At 37.9% G+C, this 16,873-nt stretch overlaps 2 protein-coding genes across 5 annotated transcripts; one reads left to right on the forward strand and one right to left on the reverse strand.

Annotated features, from left to right (window-relative positions):
* Nucleotides 1-1,146: 1,146 nt before the first annotated feature.
* On the forward strand, nt 1,147-3,683 carry LOC108377783 (cysteine-rich hydrophobic domain-containing protein 2). 4 transcript variants are annotated; one of them, XM_017634057.1, is made up of 6 exons: nt 1,147-1,540; nt 1,690-2,058; nt 2,121-2,189; nt 2,261-2,535; nt 3,072-3,282; nt 3,358-3,683. In XM_017634057.1, exons 4-6 carry the CDS (start codon nt 2,420-2,422, stop codon nt 3,523-3,525), a joined length of 495 nt encoding a protein of 164 aa, XP_017489546.1. In that variant the 5' UTR covers nt 1,147-1,540; nt 1,690-2,058; nt 2,121-2,189; nt 2,261-2,419; the 3' UTR covers nt 3,526-3,683. The 4 variants fall into 4 exon arrangements, with proteins under 4 accessions (XP_017489546.1, XP_017489547.1, XP_017489545.1 ...); XM_017634058.1 differs by having other exon boundaries at nt 1,147-1,479; XM_017634056.1 differs by having other exon boundaries at nt 1,147-2,058.
* A 5,385-nt stretch (nt 3,684-9,068) lies between these two features.
* mrt (martik) lies at nt 9,069-14,574 on the reverse strand. The gene is given in 5 exon segments (XM_017634060.1): nt 9,069-10,093; nt 10,259-11,190; nt 13,752-14,205; nt 14,207-14,305; nt 14,307-14,574. Coding segments are annotated over 5 exon segments (2,484 nt in total). The 5' UTR covers nt 14,523-14,574; the 3' UTR covers nt 9,069-9,310.
* Nucleotides 14,575-16,873: the final 2,299 nt, after the last annotated feature.

The raw sequence follows: 16,873 nt of genomic DNA on the forward strand, positions 1-16,873 counted from the left end.
GATTCAATATCAAAATTTCATCGATGTTACCACCAGCATGCTTTCTTTCAAATGGAAATATTGCTGTCAAACTATCGAATCGCCTGCAATAGATGTCAAGCAATAAGCGCTGACACATGTTGCAGCCCATGAGAAATAGGCGGTTTCCATTGGAAATATATTTTGTGACATGGTTATCACGACATCAGTGATTTCCTGTGGAGACAGGGTCTTAGGAATGTTCGATATCATTTCGATTATTCTGAATATCGGTATTTCATGGTGCGATAATCGATTTTTTAATCGATATTCCAAAGTCGATATATAGAAGACATCGATACTTTACCCGCAATATCGATATTTAAGTTGAAAATCTTGTTACTTTTGTTAGTAGCCTGTAAGAATTTTTTGTTCATAGACTATAGCGAGCCTTAACCGCCGAAATAACGTTAGCGACATTTTTCTCTTCTTTTTGATGCAGAAATGCATCAAGATGCTCAAGGAATATTTCTGCATCAAAAAAAGAAAATTTTGAAAAATGTCGCTTTCGTTATTTTGCGGTTACGGCCCGATGTATTAAATAAATAAATAGATATAAGTTTTAACAATTTTAGCTCACACAAAAATAGAGCTTTCGCATGACGGTTTATTTGATTTTTCAACTGCCAAAAGCTAGGCTTGCATTTACTTGCATTTGATTTATGCAAAGAATTTTTACATTTCAAGCGAAGCAGTCTACAAAGTTGAACTGTTTAGTATATAAATAGGTGCAATGCCGTATTCCTCGGACTAAAACTAGTAAAACTGTCAAAAAATAAAAATTCGCTCAGAGCGAGAGAGTAACATTGAAAAGTACGGGATCGCTTTCTAGTAAAAAATGGTAACTTCTGTCAACTTCAACATAACCTCCAAATTTTGGTTGTAAATTTTTGCTTATTTTGTATGTAAACACACTCAGCTCACACTTGTAAATAACCAAAAATACTTTCAAATTCACTAGTATCANGTCGGGTCTACGTAACCGGAACGACCCAGATTTATATCTGGCCAAGGACTGTCACTCCAGCAACACTCCCCAAAAAGTCTTTTGGGGAGTTTGTATGCTGTTACAACAACAACAACATGGGATTTTCGTGTGTAAACAGACCGTTAAAAATTGCCTCTTTGATAAACTTGCTTACAGTATGGCAACGCTGCCGTCGATTATAAAACGAAAGGAATTAAAATTCGCTCTTGCTAGATTTTTGTCGTAAACGCGGCTTTTTAACAAATAAAGTTCAATAGCCATAGAAACGTGAAATTGGAGACAATAAAATACCATACTATACAATGGCATAATAACAAAAGAGCAAAAAAAAGAGCAAATGAAAATTTTTTATTCAGCCATCTTGGCTATTGCGAAAGGTCGTACAAAAGTACATATGTGGCAACGTCGAGTGCTATTGGTGTAAAAAATTGGATAAACTATTGAATTTAAATAAATTGAGCGAAACAAGTGCAGTAATTGAAAATCGTTTTTTATATATAAGCATATGTACACAAATATGCAAGCATTTTTAAGGTTTTTGTCTATATTTTCAATGTACTATAACTGCACCTACATATATGCATACAAACATAGTACATTACAACAAAGCCAGACCTCCACCTTTTCCACTGATTTTCGTTTATATGCTTTTGTTGTTTTTTGCCATCTGCCTTTCTTTTTAGGGTTAACTTCTGACAGCTGTTCGCTGACTGACCCCGCAAACACACCGTGTGTGTGTGTAGTTGCAGTTTGTGGTTTGTTGTTTTGTCCTTTTTTAGCCTTGCTGCTTGATTGTAAATTGGCTCATGAAAAGTGATCAAAATACTGCATTTTTATCACAATCATAACGCTACGTGACGAAAAAAATTAAATTTGTCAAGGAAACGGGGAGTTAAACGGATGTTCTGATGCAGTGACTGGCGTGATTGTTGAATAAAGTGGCAGCGGTCAAAATATATTAAAAAGCTACAAATTATGAACAAATCGGAGGAATAAAATACTCAGTAATATACAAGTCGTGAGTTAAAATTTTACCAGCTTGGAGCATCGTGNCTACAAATTATGAACAAATCGGAGGAATAAAATACTCAGTAATATACAAGCCGTGAGTTAAAACAATTCGCACTGTGGTTGTTGCATCAGAATGTGTGTATTATGTTCGCGTGCTTTGCAAGCGTAATATGTACGTGTATGAATATATACCTAAATTAAAAACAAAAAACTTATTTAAGACATTGAATGTTCCCATTGTAGGTACAGCGAACAACGCACAAAGCTATAGGCAAAATAGCCACGACAACTATATCATACGCTGCAGAAACACACACTTTCGTTAATAGTATACATTTTCCATCGACCTTGCTGACATCTTTAAGCCAGTGCTTACGCCTCTACTGACCACTTCAGCTGTCAATGGCAGACTTCGATGCAATTTATGAGGAAGAGCAATTGGAGGAGCACTATGAAGATCAAATGGTTGCACCCGTGCACGAACCCATCATCATACGAGGTTGTGGCAACATGACAGTGTAAGTTGATCGCTATCATTGTTTATTTTTGATACATACATATCGTCGTTTAAAGTACAAAACCGCGTATCGTCATTCAGCAAATCCGCGTAACTGACATTTGCTACCAAAAATTGGATTTGCTCGCACAAGCTTTTGGCTTAATCCTTATCCATTCGTCTTGACATATACTAGCCAGATGTGCGATTGCTGTATAAAAAAGAGAACTATTTTGAAACATGAGTGCTTTTACCTCCTAGAAAATGATTTATGCAACCTCACATACGCGGCTTTTGCATTTTGTTGATACGCGGTTTTGTACTTTAAACGGCGATACGTATGTATGTATGTAAATATTCATAATAAAGAACATAATCGTGAACATGCCCATTGAAATATTTTTATTTCAATATCATTGGTTGGGGACGACCTTGTCCAAAATATTCCCATCGCTACCAAAGGCAATAGTCACGTTCTTACCCTGTATTTATACAAATTAAACATTTTTCTTATTTGGGCGATTCATTTAATAAATTATCGTCCTTTCATAATTGCAGGTTTGGTCTGAGTAACCGTTTCAACATAGAATTTCCCTCGGGTTTAGTTTCGCGTGTGGCCCCTGAAGAATTTAAAGCAACGATCGGGCGTATTAATGGTGTTTTAAAGAAAACATTACCGGTAAACGTGAAATGGCTTTTCTGTGGCTGCGTCTGCTGTTGTTGCACGCTTGGTTGCTCTCTTTGGCCGGTCGTCTGTTTGAGTAAGCGGGTAAGTTGATACATCCAATGAAGTTATTGAAAATAAAATACTACTTTTGAATGTTTCTGCATTTTCCGTGTGTAGACACAAAATACTCTTGACAAATTGCTGGAATGGGAGAATAGTCATTTATATCATAAACTTGGCCTACATTGGCGACTGCATAAGCAACAATGTGATTCTAATTCAATGATGGAGTATGTATTACGAATTGAATTTATACCGAAAACGCCGATATATCGTCCGGATTAAGAAAAGCACGAAGTCAAACACACATCAGTTTGTTGGGTAGGGTACGTCAATCGTAGGCTTTGATTATGCCGGTACTAGGAAGTTATAAAAAGGTTTGTGTATAAATACTTATATATATACATTAACCAGCAAGTAGATCGTCGATAAAAAATTGCCAACTGACTGACATTGGGTAGTCAATAGTTGTCAGCGATATTCGAACCTCAGCGAAAGAGTTAGGAAGGTGGAAAATAAAACAGCATATCGTAAGGAGTTGAGAAGGTTTTTATTATTGTAATGGATTCTAAGGGGTTTATGGCATTACAATTGGTTTTCGATAGATGACATAAGATGGGTTTGTGGCAATAGGCATTTCGGGAGGTTAATGCTTGTTTTAATTTACCATTACTGCTTTCTTACGTACACACATAATTCTATTTGTTTTAATTATTTAATGTTGCTAGATTTGCATTAACAAATAGCGAAATAAATTGTATTACAAATCTCCTGAAATATTAATGTAAATGTGATGAAAAGTAAAAACAAATATTGTATTTAATTTCAGCTAATTTAAGTAGTATTACGTAGATATAGACACATACATACATACATATTTACAAGAAATCTTAAAAAAATAATATTGCACAGGAAGCTTATGCTGAAGTGACAAAATTGTATTCGCTTAGAATTAAGACAGTGAAATTTATTTAAATGCAAATACTAATAAATAACTTATAAATAAATGAATCTAAGAATTCATTAAAAGATGAAAAACGATCTTTTCACTTAAAATCTGTTAAATACGAACATGCAGTGGCAGCCACATAATTAGGGACACACTTTATAAGTTTTGACCATTTTTTTCCTACTTTTTTTTTATAAAAGTATAGTTTATACTACAACGAAAACCATGTAACACGAAAGTTTCAAATCTTGTGAAAGATTTACAAAAAATTGCCAAATTTCAATAAATGGTCATCGAAATTTAAGTTTTTAATCAGGATATTTGGAAAAGTTCGGGTATGCATTTTTGTGGCCGATTTAGTTTAGTATATTATTATGCAATCTCGAAGTGGCTGGGAATCCGCGTTGGTTTGTGCATTTTTTTTGCTAACGGTGTTTCAACTTTCTACCATACATACATACATATGTAAGTTAAACAAATTTTATATATTGTCAAAACTTGTAAAAAAGTAGTGCCCTAATTATGTGACCGTCATTCATATATCATGGAAATAGCTAGATAAACGTTGTAGATCTTTCAAGTGTCTTCAATAATTGCTCTATTACGAATCGGCATTCCTGAGCGATTCCAAAAGTTCATACGCACATGAGGAATACATGATATGCACGCAGAAATATAAAAATACAAACCCTCTCCTGGGTAAAAGATTGTCGTAAGCGCCATTTTGACGAATTTTAGTTCTAGATGCAGTTATATATTTTGAAATAAGGTCTTTCGGTTGGTGTTATCAGTTTTTAGATATCTCATTAATTTCCGAGATACTGACTACAACTTTTTCGATAATTCAGTAAAAATTTAGTTGGTGATGCAGTCATATTAAATTAATCAATATCATAAAAATGGCGTTCTCCATTTTTGGATATCTCCTTTAGTTTCCGAGATATTAAGTAAAAAGTGCCGTTAATTTGGTAGAAATTTTGATCACTTTTTGTCGTATTTCATACAAAGTGGCTGCCAAATTGTGGACAAATGACGCTTACGACAAAATTTTACTAAAGAAAATCCTTCATAAACTCAAAACTAATTAACAATAAACGTTAAAAATTAAATAATTTAAGAATTTTGAGAACTAGTAACATTTTCAGAGACTTTGGAAATTGCATTCCAAACTTCAATCGCGATTTCCCACAACCTGCCGAAATTAACATACGACAATCTTTTACCCAGGCGACGAAACGTTTCCACGACAGTCGCGACTACGTAATCGGAGCCACTATATTTATTCCTAGTCAGTGCTGTCACTCCAGCAGCATGCACCAAAACTATTTGGAGAATTTACATACATATATGGAGTTACAACAAAAAAAAACTAAAAATAAAAACAAAAAATGTAAATAACCGGTCAAAACAGAAGTACAAAAAATTGTCACAAACTCTTGATCTTGCAGACATTTTTTAGAAAACGTGAGATCGGTGGGGACTAGGACTGGGGGTTATAACCGTATTTTTTAATGTCCGAATAGTCCGGATATTCGAATATCCATTAGAAAAAGATGAAATGGTCAGAGCTTCACGCCTTCTGATTCATATAGCTTAGCTTAGAATAATATGTAATGTAAATGGCAGAGCTATTGGAAATTCTTCTATTGCAACCGCTTCTAAAGAGAAGTTCTTATTCCAAAATCCCGTCTAAAAGCTTTTATTTAAAAAGACACTTTGAAGCTTGCCCCACCCACGTACCTACCGGCTATAAAATCAGGAGGTTCAGTTTGCAGTCACATTTTCACGGGAATACACTGCATACATAGTATATACATGAGTTGATATGTATGTATGAAATATTGTAGTAATCAAGGACCGGGAACGCGTTCCAGTTTTGGTTTAGTTCTACACGAACGTTCTTTTGTGGAACAAAAGCATTAAGAGCAGTTTGAGCGGGAAAAAGATGCGAACAAAAGGTTCGGGAACGTTTCCGTAAAGAACAAAATGCGAACAAAACTCTCGGAACGTTACAAGAAGCACAGATAGAGAACGAAACTTTCGGGAACGTTTTCAAGGAGAGTAAAATAAGAACAAACGTCTGAAGAATGTTCTGCTAGAGAATAAAACAAGAACAAAAGATTGTGAGAGTGTAAGTGAGAGGTTTTATCACGTTTTCTTTCTTTGCTAGAGCTTCTCAAATATTGCAAAAACGCGCGATTTTTTGACACCTTGACCTCGTTTTTCTCAAAACCTGGACCTGATGTAAACTTTTTACTTACCGGTTCGCAATCAGTACAAAAAAGTTATCAAAAACAGGGCTCGAATCGTAACATCCATTCACTGACCGAAAACGATACGAAAGAAAATTACGTTATATGTCAGGCAGTATAAGCTGAATGGGACACAGAGTACGTTCACGTATGCCATAATCCGAAAAATGAGTTTTTACGTGCCGAGTAGTACGATATCGTATGTGACGATTCGAGGCCTGCTTTGACATTTGCCGCACCAAAATCAGTGTTGCCTTGTGTAAGCTTTCCACACAATACTTTGCTTTTGTTATTTTTGTATCGCGCTATTCAATCGTGAATTACAGTAGAACTTGGACGAATCTGGTTACTTTCTTTTTGAATTCTCGAAGCACGTTGTTTGCCACTGTGGGAAACCCAAATTGTTATACACACCTACACATTTCAATTACCTAACTCACTTAATTAAAGTTGAACGCGATTTTTAAGGAGGTGGTAACCCTCCAACATGTTCAGAAATAAAGCCTTTTCAAAACCATTTCGATTGATACCCACATTGTAATAATTCATTTAACTTAATTGCATTTAATTTTTTAACAGGTGGCAACTCTAAAAGTAGATATAAACTGTCTCTTCGCCGAGACGATTACGTATGTAAGTATGCACATAGATATGCGTGTTTCTACAATCGAACCACGACAACATAATACAGTCTATCGATGTCAAACTTTAAGCAACTGTATTTTAGTTGTTTTGGAGGAATAATTGGACGTTCTATTTACTTGCTTTTAAACATTTACAGTTTTAAATGTCGTAACACATCTTTCCTAAACATTTTGAGTTAAATAAAAAATAAAAAAAATTGGCCGATTCATTCGCCGTAACTAAAAAAATGGAAACATGTGCCGCGGGCCCCTATTCAAGCGCATATAAGCGCTTCCTATGCTTAAATTCGGCCCTGTAAATATATATTTTTTGATTAATTTACCTCGATGAATTTGTAATAGATATTTTGCATTTAAGAAGTTTTTATTTTTCGGTTAATTATACATATTTAAGTATATATGTACATACATATTTTAAAGGTTTAACAGTACAAATAATTTACATATGTATATCGTCACCTGAAATGCAAAAATTGGTAATAAACGTCGCCACTGAAATGGAAAAAGTCGTGACTATTATTTTTTCATCAAACGATGTGGGGAGTTATAATTCGATAATTCTACAATATCAATCAAAAAGTGAATTTTGAATTTTTTTATTAGTTACTGCTTTTTGCATTTCAACGACGATGTTTGTTACGTCTTTTTGCATTTCAGGTGACGATATGTGGCTTGTCTTTTTGAAATACTTGTAGTAATTTTTTAAAAATTAATTTGTTTCATTCTTCACCAAACAAAAACAAAATACATATGTAGTTCAATTGTGCTTGTACATAGTAAATATGTACATAGATATCGCTCATTTACTTCAATAGTGTAAAAAAAAAAATAAAATAATAAGAATTGAGTTATGTATGCAGAAAATACCGCTACCACTTCATCTGTGTTATATACATACATACTATGTTGTATCGAGTAGTGCTTAAGACACTATTAAAGTAAATTACCGATATGTATGTACGTTAAAAATCATCTTTAAACATAACTTTCTGGTAGGGAAAAACAAAACAAATTTTAAAACTTAGATCCATTAATTTATAAACTAGTTTTACTCTTATGTGGTATTAAGTCTTAGTGCGATTATGAATGTTGCGCAATGGGAATGTTTATTTTTTAACAAAAAAAAAAAAGAAACAATAGAAAACACAGAAATAATAAAATATAAAATAATAAATAAGTATAAATACATATAGTATATGTACATATAGATGGACCTCTACACTACCGACACAATTAAAAATTCAAAAAATAAAATCATTTACTACTGTTTAGTGGCTCATGTTTCTATTTCCTTGTCTTATCCATGTCTAATCTTTACTAAAGTGAGTAGTAAGGATTAGACATGGATAAGACAAGGATTAGGGACATGACCCACTTAACAGTAAGTAGTAAGAGTGTCGTTATTGCAGAGAACCATCGATATGTACACATTTTTGCAATAAGTGGAATGTTACGAGAACATTGCAATTAACCAGAGACCGAAAATATTCGTTAAAAATCAAGATTTTTATTTTTAGATCATTGGAATTTTTTTTCATTTAAATTTTTTCGGTCAAGAATATTTGTTAAATTTCTATATTTATTTTTTCGGTCACATTTAATAGTTATTTTGTAATTTTTAACTTTTTCAAACAAAAATTATCGCTATTTTGGATATTTACTTTTTTCGATCATTTTTAACCGTAATTATGGAGACTGCGTGTTTAAGAACGATTTAAATTTTTTATGATCTAAAAAATGAACTCTGAAAATAATGGTTAATATAAAAGGGGCTCAAAAAAAAAAAAATAAAAATAAACACGATTATTGATCGAAACAATAAAAATCATAAAATAAAATTGAAAATAACGGTTAATATAAAAAAGGAGCGAAAAAAAATAACACGACTATTGATCGAAAAAATAAAAATCATAAAATAAAATTAAAATTTGATCGGTAAAATAAAAATCAAATTACAAATTTATATTTTTTTTACCGTCACTGCAAGGTGAGAAGGCCTAGTACAGCCATAGCATTTTCTCTTATTAATATTTCTTAGCTTTATTTAACGGAATTTACGTTGGAATGTGCATTGGTTTGTTCCGTTTCGGCTATCTTTTCCACTTGGCCTTACTTACATACATACATACATATGTATGCATGTATCTACATTCTTTTTGCTTAACAGTTAATTCGCAATTTTTCTTAACTTTTAACTTAAGTATTTGAATATTTCTTCTTACACCCTAATGTCCAGTTATTTGTATGGGATCGGATGTATAATCTTCATGTTGCGTATCATCATTTTGTTCCTCTACTTCTTCTTCTTCTTCTTCTCCTTCTTGCCGGCTCATTGCCTCGCGTGAACTTTGTTCTATATCATTGCTATTATCCTGCAAATATTCATTAACTTCATACTCGTACTGATTCTGTGTATCTTCGCCGCCGCCCTCATCATCGCTCAGCTCCAGCTGTGCGTGTACGTTTCTCATCAGTAATTTCACTCCGTCTTCCTCCTCATCCTCATCCTCATCCCTATCCCCATACCCATCCGTAGGCTTCTCCTCGTCTTTTACTTCGTTATTTCTAACTGTTGCTCTACTCTTGCCGTTATGCAAAATTTTTGCATTCTTGCACTTATTTTGCTGTATTTGTCGCGGCTGCAACTTTCCATAATTTAAAATCTGCTTCCGCTGCTGTTTCTCCATTCTCTTCTTGCGTTTTTCCAACTTTACAGCGCTTCCCATCAAATCTTTACTCATTTTTTGGAACTGCTGCGCTTGTTCCTTGAATGCTTGCATCAATACCGCATCTTGTTGCAACTGGAACTCGTGTTCTTCGCGTGCCAGTTTCATTTGTCGCTTGAAGAACTCATTGATCACTTCGCGCTGCATTTGTCGCAAGGAAACGGCCACATCTTGCAATACTCTTGCATAGCAGTTTTCCCGCTCAACACTTTCCAAAGATGGTAGCTCTTGCTGCTGTTGTTGTTGTTGCTGTTGTTGCTGTTGCTGCTGCTGCTGTTGCTGCTGCTGCTGTTGCTGCTGCTGCTGTTGTTGTGTAGCGGTTTGGTATGCCGAATTGCTTGCNTGTTGCTGTTGCTGCTGCTGCTGTTGCTGCTGCTGCTGTTGCTGCTGCTGCTGTTGTTGTGTAGCGGTTTGGTATGCCGAATTGCTTGCCTCGTCGGAACTGACATTCAGTCCATCATCCGCTGCATAATCCATAGCTGCTGGTCGGGGTGCTATATTTCTTAACGTTTCGGGCCCGCATGCCATTCGCTTTGATGGCATTACTGTGCTCATCATGAGCGATGCTTTTAGGCGTCGTTTTCGTGCTTCCATCTGCTGTGCCTGTTGGCTCGTAGACGGGCCGTCTGGGAAACCGTAAAACGGTTGCTGCGCACGGTATTCGTGTGGTGCTGCCGCTATGTCTAAATCGGGCACTACCACTTCTTGATGCAAGACGTACGGCTGTACCACAGCGGGCCGGCCTGAAGTAGGTGCAATAGTTAGCCCTTTTGGACCATTGAATTTGCGTTGAAAAGACATAGCACCAGCGGTATTAGTACCTGTGTTGGCGGTGCCGGTAACCGCGGCGGCGGTGTTAACTCTGCCGCCATTGGCATATACGCTACTGCTATAGGCGCTACTCAGTCGGAATGCACGTGATGATGTTGGATTCATGGCAAGGGGCGGTGGTGGTGGTAAATTAGTGGTCGATATGGGCGTTGCCATATCACTTGGCGGCACCTTGGCGAATGGTGCTATGCGCAGAGGCGGTAATGGTGTGGGACTTGCTGTGCTCGCGCCACCAGATCGTGTCTGCGATGGGGTTGAGACCATTTTGGGTGTGCTTGTGGCATTCGGTGTAGCTGTGGTGTTGGATGTTGACGCAGCGACCGATGTCGAGGGACGCGTGGTGCGTCGGCTCAGTATCATTATCTCTGGGGCACTTTGCCTTTGTTGTGGCTGTTGATATTCTAATTGAGGCTCGACTTGAGGCTGTGGTGTAGCCGAATTAGATGCCATTGGTGAGTCGGTTTCTTCGTTTACCTCCTGCTTAATTTCCGTTTGGAACTGTATATTGGCGGTTGAGTCCTTCTGCTTAGCCTTACCGTTCTCGTAACCTGTGTGAGAAATGAAGTAAAAGTTGGTGTTGAACTCAAAAATCTACATACATAAGCTAAGTATAAAAAGGAAAATATTCTAAGTGGACTTTTTTGTATTTAGACCAGTTATGCTCACGAAAAGCTTTTACTCTGTGTGCGTCCATATAGTAAATCGGTTTGAGAGCTTTACAGAATTCTGCTCGCGGGCGCTGTTTTGAGCAACATCACTAATATATATGGAGTCTTACTAGGTATTCGACAATCTTTTTGCAAATGAAGGTTTCCTTGTCGTCCAGGAGGCATATATTTTAGTACCTTTAATTTACTTTTTAATTGACTTTTCCAAACGACTTTGATGCATAATATTTTGTCACGTCTTTAAGTACAGGATCTTAAAAGCTTTTCGCAGGGATCTAAAAGGAAACTCTTCGTGTAGTCTTAAACTGGTGCACCAATGCCCAAAAAAGGTGTTCACAATCAAGGCGTGGCCGTTCATTCATTCAATTTGTCGAATCTTCTTAAACTCGCCTCTATAGTAGCTTTCTTCAAATATAACGAAAAAAGTTCTCGCGTTGCTATGTTTAAAGCTCCGGATGGCTCTTCGAACCGGTGAAGGAAATCCAAAATGAATTCTTATAGGTAATATGGAAAAGGTAGCTCAGTAGGAAGAGTAAGGATTTTTAACTTCTTGACCAACTGCGTAGGCCAAAGAGTTCGCCATTATACTAATTTTACCCTTATTAAGACATGACATGATTAAAGATTCTCGAGGAAAGCACTAAGGACCTAAGTACCGTCCGGTGCAACATGTCTATCAGCATAGGAAGCTAGTTTCTAATATTGAGGAGGCGTTTCGCCAGAGGCGCTACGGTGAATGTCTAAGAGGGCAGGACGATGGCGGTGAACAAAGGTATTGGCAGTGTACTAGACGTGAAAAGGGCAGCATCCTGTCTCTCTCTTGCATTGAACTTTATTGACCTTGTGTGCAGGAAGCGGTCTGCCCGTTAATCCTCTAAAAAGTAGATAACAATTCACCAGCAGAATAAGAATTAATGATTTGACTATGCGCATCAAGCTGAGTATAACTCAGCGCCGTTGTCTTCTTGAATGTGTGTGGAGGCTTTGTTAAATTTGAGCTCTACCACCTAAAAGGGTTCTATGGGAATATACACAAGAAGAAGAAGGTAGAAGTTGCAACACTTGGGGCTATAAATCTTCATGCTGCATTGAAGATATTTCCAGAGCTATTGTAAACTTACCCTTAGTTCCTTCTTTGGGATACTGGGTTCTGAGATTATTAGCGAACGAGATTGTAGGTTATTTATCGGTTTGTAAGGTTTAGTTTGCCAGTTGGCAGCCCATGTGCCTCTGGCCTGGATAAAGTAACAGTGCATTACTTTAGCCGTATTCTCAACTCAGGGAGTAAATGCGCCTATATCGAAAGTATGGCCCAGATTTAAAACCAACGTATTTACAATCCTCAAGGCAGGAGAAGCAGGAGTTTCTGCAACCGTTATAGCCCACCCACCTTCGGCCATCGAAGCCACGCGCAGAAACTGGGTAAAACTTGCTCCGAAATGACGGGTAGCTTCGGGGCTGCACGTGGGAAAACCTCATGTTACCCTTGACCTCAAAGGGTCTTATGCGACTGTTGATTGGTCACTTTCGGGGCCATTTGACCTTCCAGCCGTGAAGAGGATGAGACGGTGGAGCACTTTTTGTGCTTCTGATTGCCTTTTTAAAAATTAGGTTTGAGGCTTTTGGCAGCAATTGGTTGCGAGACGAACACATGAGCTCTTTAAAACCCAAAAATTTACTCCGATTTATTCGCAAACCACGTAGATTTCACACTGATTAAAGGGAAAGACGAAAACAGACAGTGGACAACATGTAGGACTGTTTTCTGAACGCGTTATTTGTATTCGTTGCGACAAAAAAGTCCTTTTCCGGAAGAAGCGGAAAGTATACAGAAGTATGTAAATGAAGACCCGTTGATAAGACAGACCCGTTGATAAAGCGTTGATCCGGATTAACTCGTTAATTGGGAATTATCTCGGCAATTAACTGCAGTTGATCCAGATACAATCCTGCAGCTAATCCGCCAAATTATGCGAGATGACAGTGTTGAGAGTGGCGTACTACAATTCCTTAGGACCCTAGGTTCGATACTCGGTTCGAGCGTTTGCCAAAATATTTAATAATTTCTTAATGTATTTTTTAAATTTTTTCATTTTATTAAATGAAAATTTTACTGGCCGTGTGACTCGAACATCCACCGACCTCGCGGCTCTAATTCGCATCTCACTTTAATTTTGTCATCAAGTCTTGATCGATGCCGTCTGTCTTTGCTATAAACTACTCAAAAAAGTGGAGTCTTACTCGAAAAATTAATGTTAGCAAGAACAGTCAAACAAATCGCTTAAGAAGTTCCATTTTGGAACAGATTATAGTTCTCAGTGCTTTAGATATCGTTGTATTTAACATTCGTAAAACTTAAATCTTCATTATTTTTATTTTATTGTGAAACGATTGATGAACACAAAAGAAATTAGGTGTCAAGCACTTTCCTATCCACCCACCTGTATCAGCTGGCTCTTGTTTCACCAGTCCCAAACGAAATCCAAAAATGGGATGTGCTAAGCCATTCTCTTCTTCCGAGTCTTGGCCGTTAGCGCTCTCATCTAGCAAATTTTTGTTCCCACTTCCATAGCCACCTTCAACGCCTGATATTATCAATTGCCTCTCATTTCCGCCACAATTGCCATTTTCCATGGCACAATTGGAATTGTCACCATCCAGCGATGTGGCTGAATTACCGCAATCACTGGTCGAACGCACCGACAAATTGTTAGTTCTGTTGTGCAACATTTTATGTAATTCCTCATAAATCGGTTGCGGTATCATTTTTGGTATGATACCATTACGTCGTGATGTTCTATAAGTTGACTTGAGAAATTTCCACTTGGTCGAAATTTGTATGTGCGATTTTTTTCGAAAACCACGTGCAAACATTAGTCGTTCCACTTTACGGAACTACTACATCGCTCTTCATTGCCTTTTGGTTGAGCATATCGAGAGCGTTTATCTGCTGCATAATTTTCAGCACCTCCATGATCTCATTGGTGCGCCATAAGATTACGTTCGCGTCCAGTCTCCATGCGGACTGGCGTCTGTTTGTTGTTGTTGTTGTTGTGTATGGGCGTTAGTAAGGCGTCCACGTCACCGACAATGCCAGTGGCGGTCGCTGCTGTTGTTAATAACTGATTAATATGTTGTTGTTGCATGCTTAATGCTAGGCTTAGTTCTGGATTATATCCGTTGAAGTGATATTGCAGCCGTGGCATCAACATTTAAGGGCTGCTTTCGGATTCAATCGATGGCAATTGGAGGATGTGCGAACTGGAAAATAAAATAAAATAAAAGAAAATAAATAGTTAGGTATTATACAATTAGAAGATCTACATAAGTATGCACTACATATTATATAACGAGCAATGATTTCTTTGTCTATGGTGATATACTTTGGATCTACTGAGTACATTACAAAATTTTCTCATGTGATGCCTTTCCCTCTCATGCTATCAATCTCCTCCTTTTCCATCTGGTTAGTGGCACTGTTAACCTCAACCTTCGTTGGGGAACAAATAAAAGAACTGACTCGACCCTTGATTCGTCCACGGACCACCCCAATTCCACGTTTATGATTTCTTTGGCTTGAGCTCGAGGTTGCGGTATTCTGTTACCTGAGTATGTAGAGGTGACATCCTACAGAAATGGCTTTGAAACTAATGCCGTGACTTGCCCCTATGAGGGTAAGGGCCCAACCCACCGAATAGCCTCCCTGTTTCATAGAATACCATGGAATGCAATAGTGACTGCATTGCCCGAGAGAGGATAACGGATTCGGGTGGGGACTGTTTTAGCATGGACAAGCCAATACGTTTGAAATGAAAAAAATAAATAAGCCTTCGTCTTATCCAGCTCGGGGAAAGACAGCGCAAGAGCAAGCGCTTAACATGTCATTTCACTATATGGATGACACTTCTTGGGCGGCTTTGTGGACAACCTCAGGTTGCTCCGTGGTAGCGGGGTTCACATTAAACGTCGTACGAAGCGGTTTTACGATCTGGATACAGTGGGGAAATTCGACTAGCGACCAAAAAAGATATCACCGAGGGTAACTACGGACGACTACCCTCAGGGTAAGGTCGTTGGTGGGTTGCTTCATGCTGAAAATCATAGGACCGCTAATACTTCAAATAGGTAAGATGGCATGATGTTGTATACGTTGCTTCATAGAGCGACAAAGGCAGTGGTGAGGGTGAAAGCGAAGCTACAAAACTTCCAAAAAAAGCTGTCAACATAACTGTCATAAGGCAGAGAATTACTTGGGCGATAGAAATCTTCAAGCCTTATAAAGCGGCACGACCAGATGGGATTGTACTCGCGCACTGGCTGCGATGCTTGACATCTCTGTTAATTGGCTAATGAAAATCCTCATAGTATGTATCATAGTAAGCTTAATTACGTACGTGGAGATCCGTCTCGGTTGCCTTCATTCCTAAAGTCGGTAAGGCTTCACATACAAACCTAAATGATCTCAGACCTATTAACCTCTAATCATTTGTAGTTAAAACCCTAGCGAATATAATTAGTAACTACCTATCTTTCGTTATTGACAGTCGCTTGCTGTCTAACAATCAATATGCCTATCTGAAGGGCAAGTCCAATTTATTGAAAAGTCCTCCAGTTACTAGGACTAAATTCAAAGGCCATAATACAGGGCTTGAGGGGACTGGAAGTGGACGATTCTTTGGATGAGTTTATTTGGCAGTTGCTCTTGTGCAGGCTGATCGCGGCAAACGACGCTGAGAATCTGGCTTCAAGATGCATATGTGACAAGGGGCACACCGCAGGGTGTCGTGTTCTCGCCACTCCTTTGGAATTTAACCGTGAACTCCCTGTTCGCGAACGACGGAATGGGGAGCCGCGAAGATTGTCGCTTATACGGAATACCTATCCATCGCATATAGGGACAGGTTGCCTCAAACTCTGTGCGATTTGATGCAGAGGGCACTTCGCAATGTATTAAGATGGTGGCCTTTGCGTCAATTCGGATAAAGTGGAACTTGTTCTCTTTACCAGATGACAAAAGACACCACTACTGACTGCGTCGGAACTAAATGGGCGCCTTTTAATGTTTACACGAATAAAGAGAAATTCATAGGCGTAATTTTTGATCGAAAACTGAGCTGCAAGGAGAACAGAGTACAGTGTTATGAGATGGCGTCTGTGGCGCTATATTCGTGCAAGACGGCCATTGGGGTTGACTCCAAGTATATGTGCTGGACTGCCGCCGATCTCTTCAAGATAGGTCTAAGCAGAACAGTCTAAGCCTCATTTGGGTCTCCTGACTTAGAATGGCTCGGAGTATCTTATCATCTCGTCTCTATCGGCAGTATCGAGGAGTAGATTGCGCTTTTTGGGGTATAATCTCTTTGATGACCTTGATCAATTGGGAGACATAAACCTTGGGTGCTTGACCAGTTTCGTCAAGGATTCAATATATTTTATTTTTATTAATTACATAGGTTTAGAAAAAAAGTTTCTGCATATTGAACCAAACATATAGATATATCCCCAATTTACTCGAACGCTGAATGCTGAATCCGAGGTCTGTTAGCCTCCACCACGTCAGGTT

This window comes from Rhagoletis zephyria, unplaced genomic scaffold (genome assembly GCF_001687245.7).
Source record: "Rhagoletis zephyria isolate East Lansing unplaced genomic scaffold, Rhagoletis_zephyria_1.1 Rzeph_scaffold_12702, whole genome shotgun sequence".
NCBI classification, from domain to species: domain Eukaryota; kingdom Metazoa; phylum Arthropoda; class Insecta; order Diptera; family Tephritidae; genus Rhagoletis; species Rhagoletis zephyria.

Excerpts from the sequence above, each read along its gene's own strand:
- LOC108377783 (XM_017634056.1), top strand. The coding sequence starts at position 2,420 with ATGGCAGACTTCGATGCAATTTATGAGGAAGAGCAATTGGAGGAGCAC. Across the intron at positions 2,536-3,071 it reads GGTTGTGGCAACATGACAGT|GTTTGGTCTGAGTAACCGTT; the intron begins GTAAGTTGATCG and ends TCATAATTGCAG. Across the intron at positions 3,283-3,357 it reads TCGTCTGTTTGAGTAAGCGG|ACACAAAATACTCTTGACAA; the intron begins GTAAGTTGATAC and ends TTCCGTGTGTAG.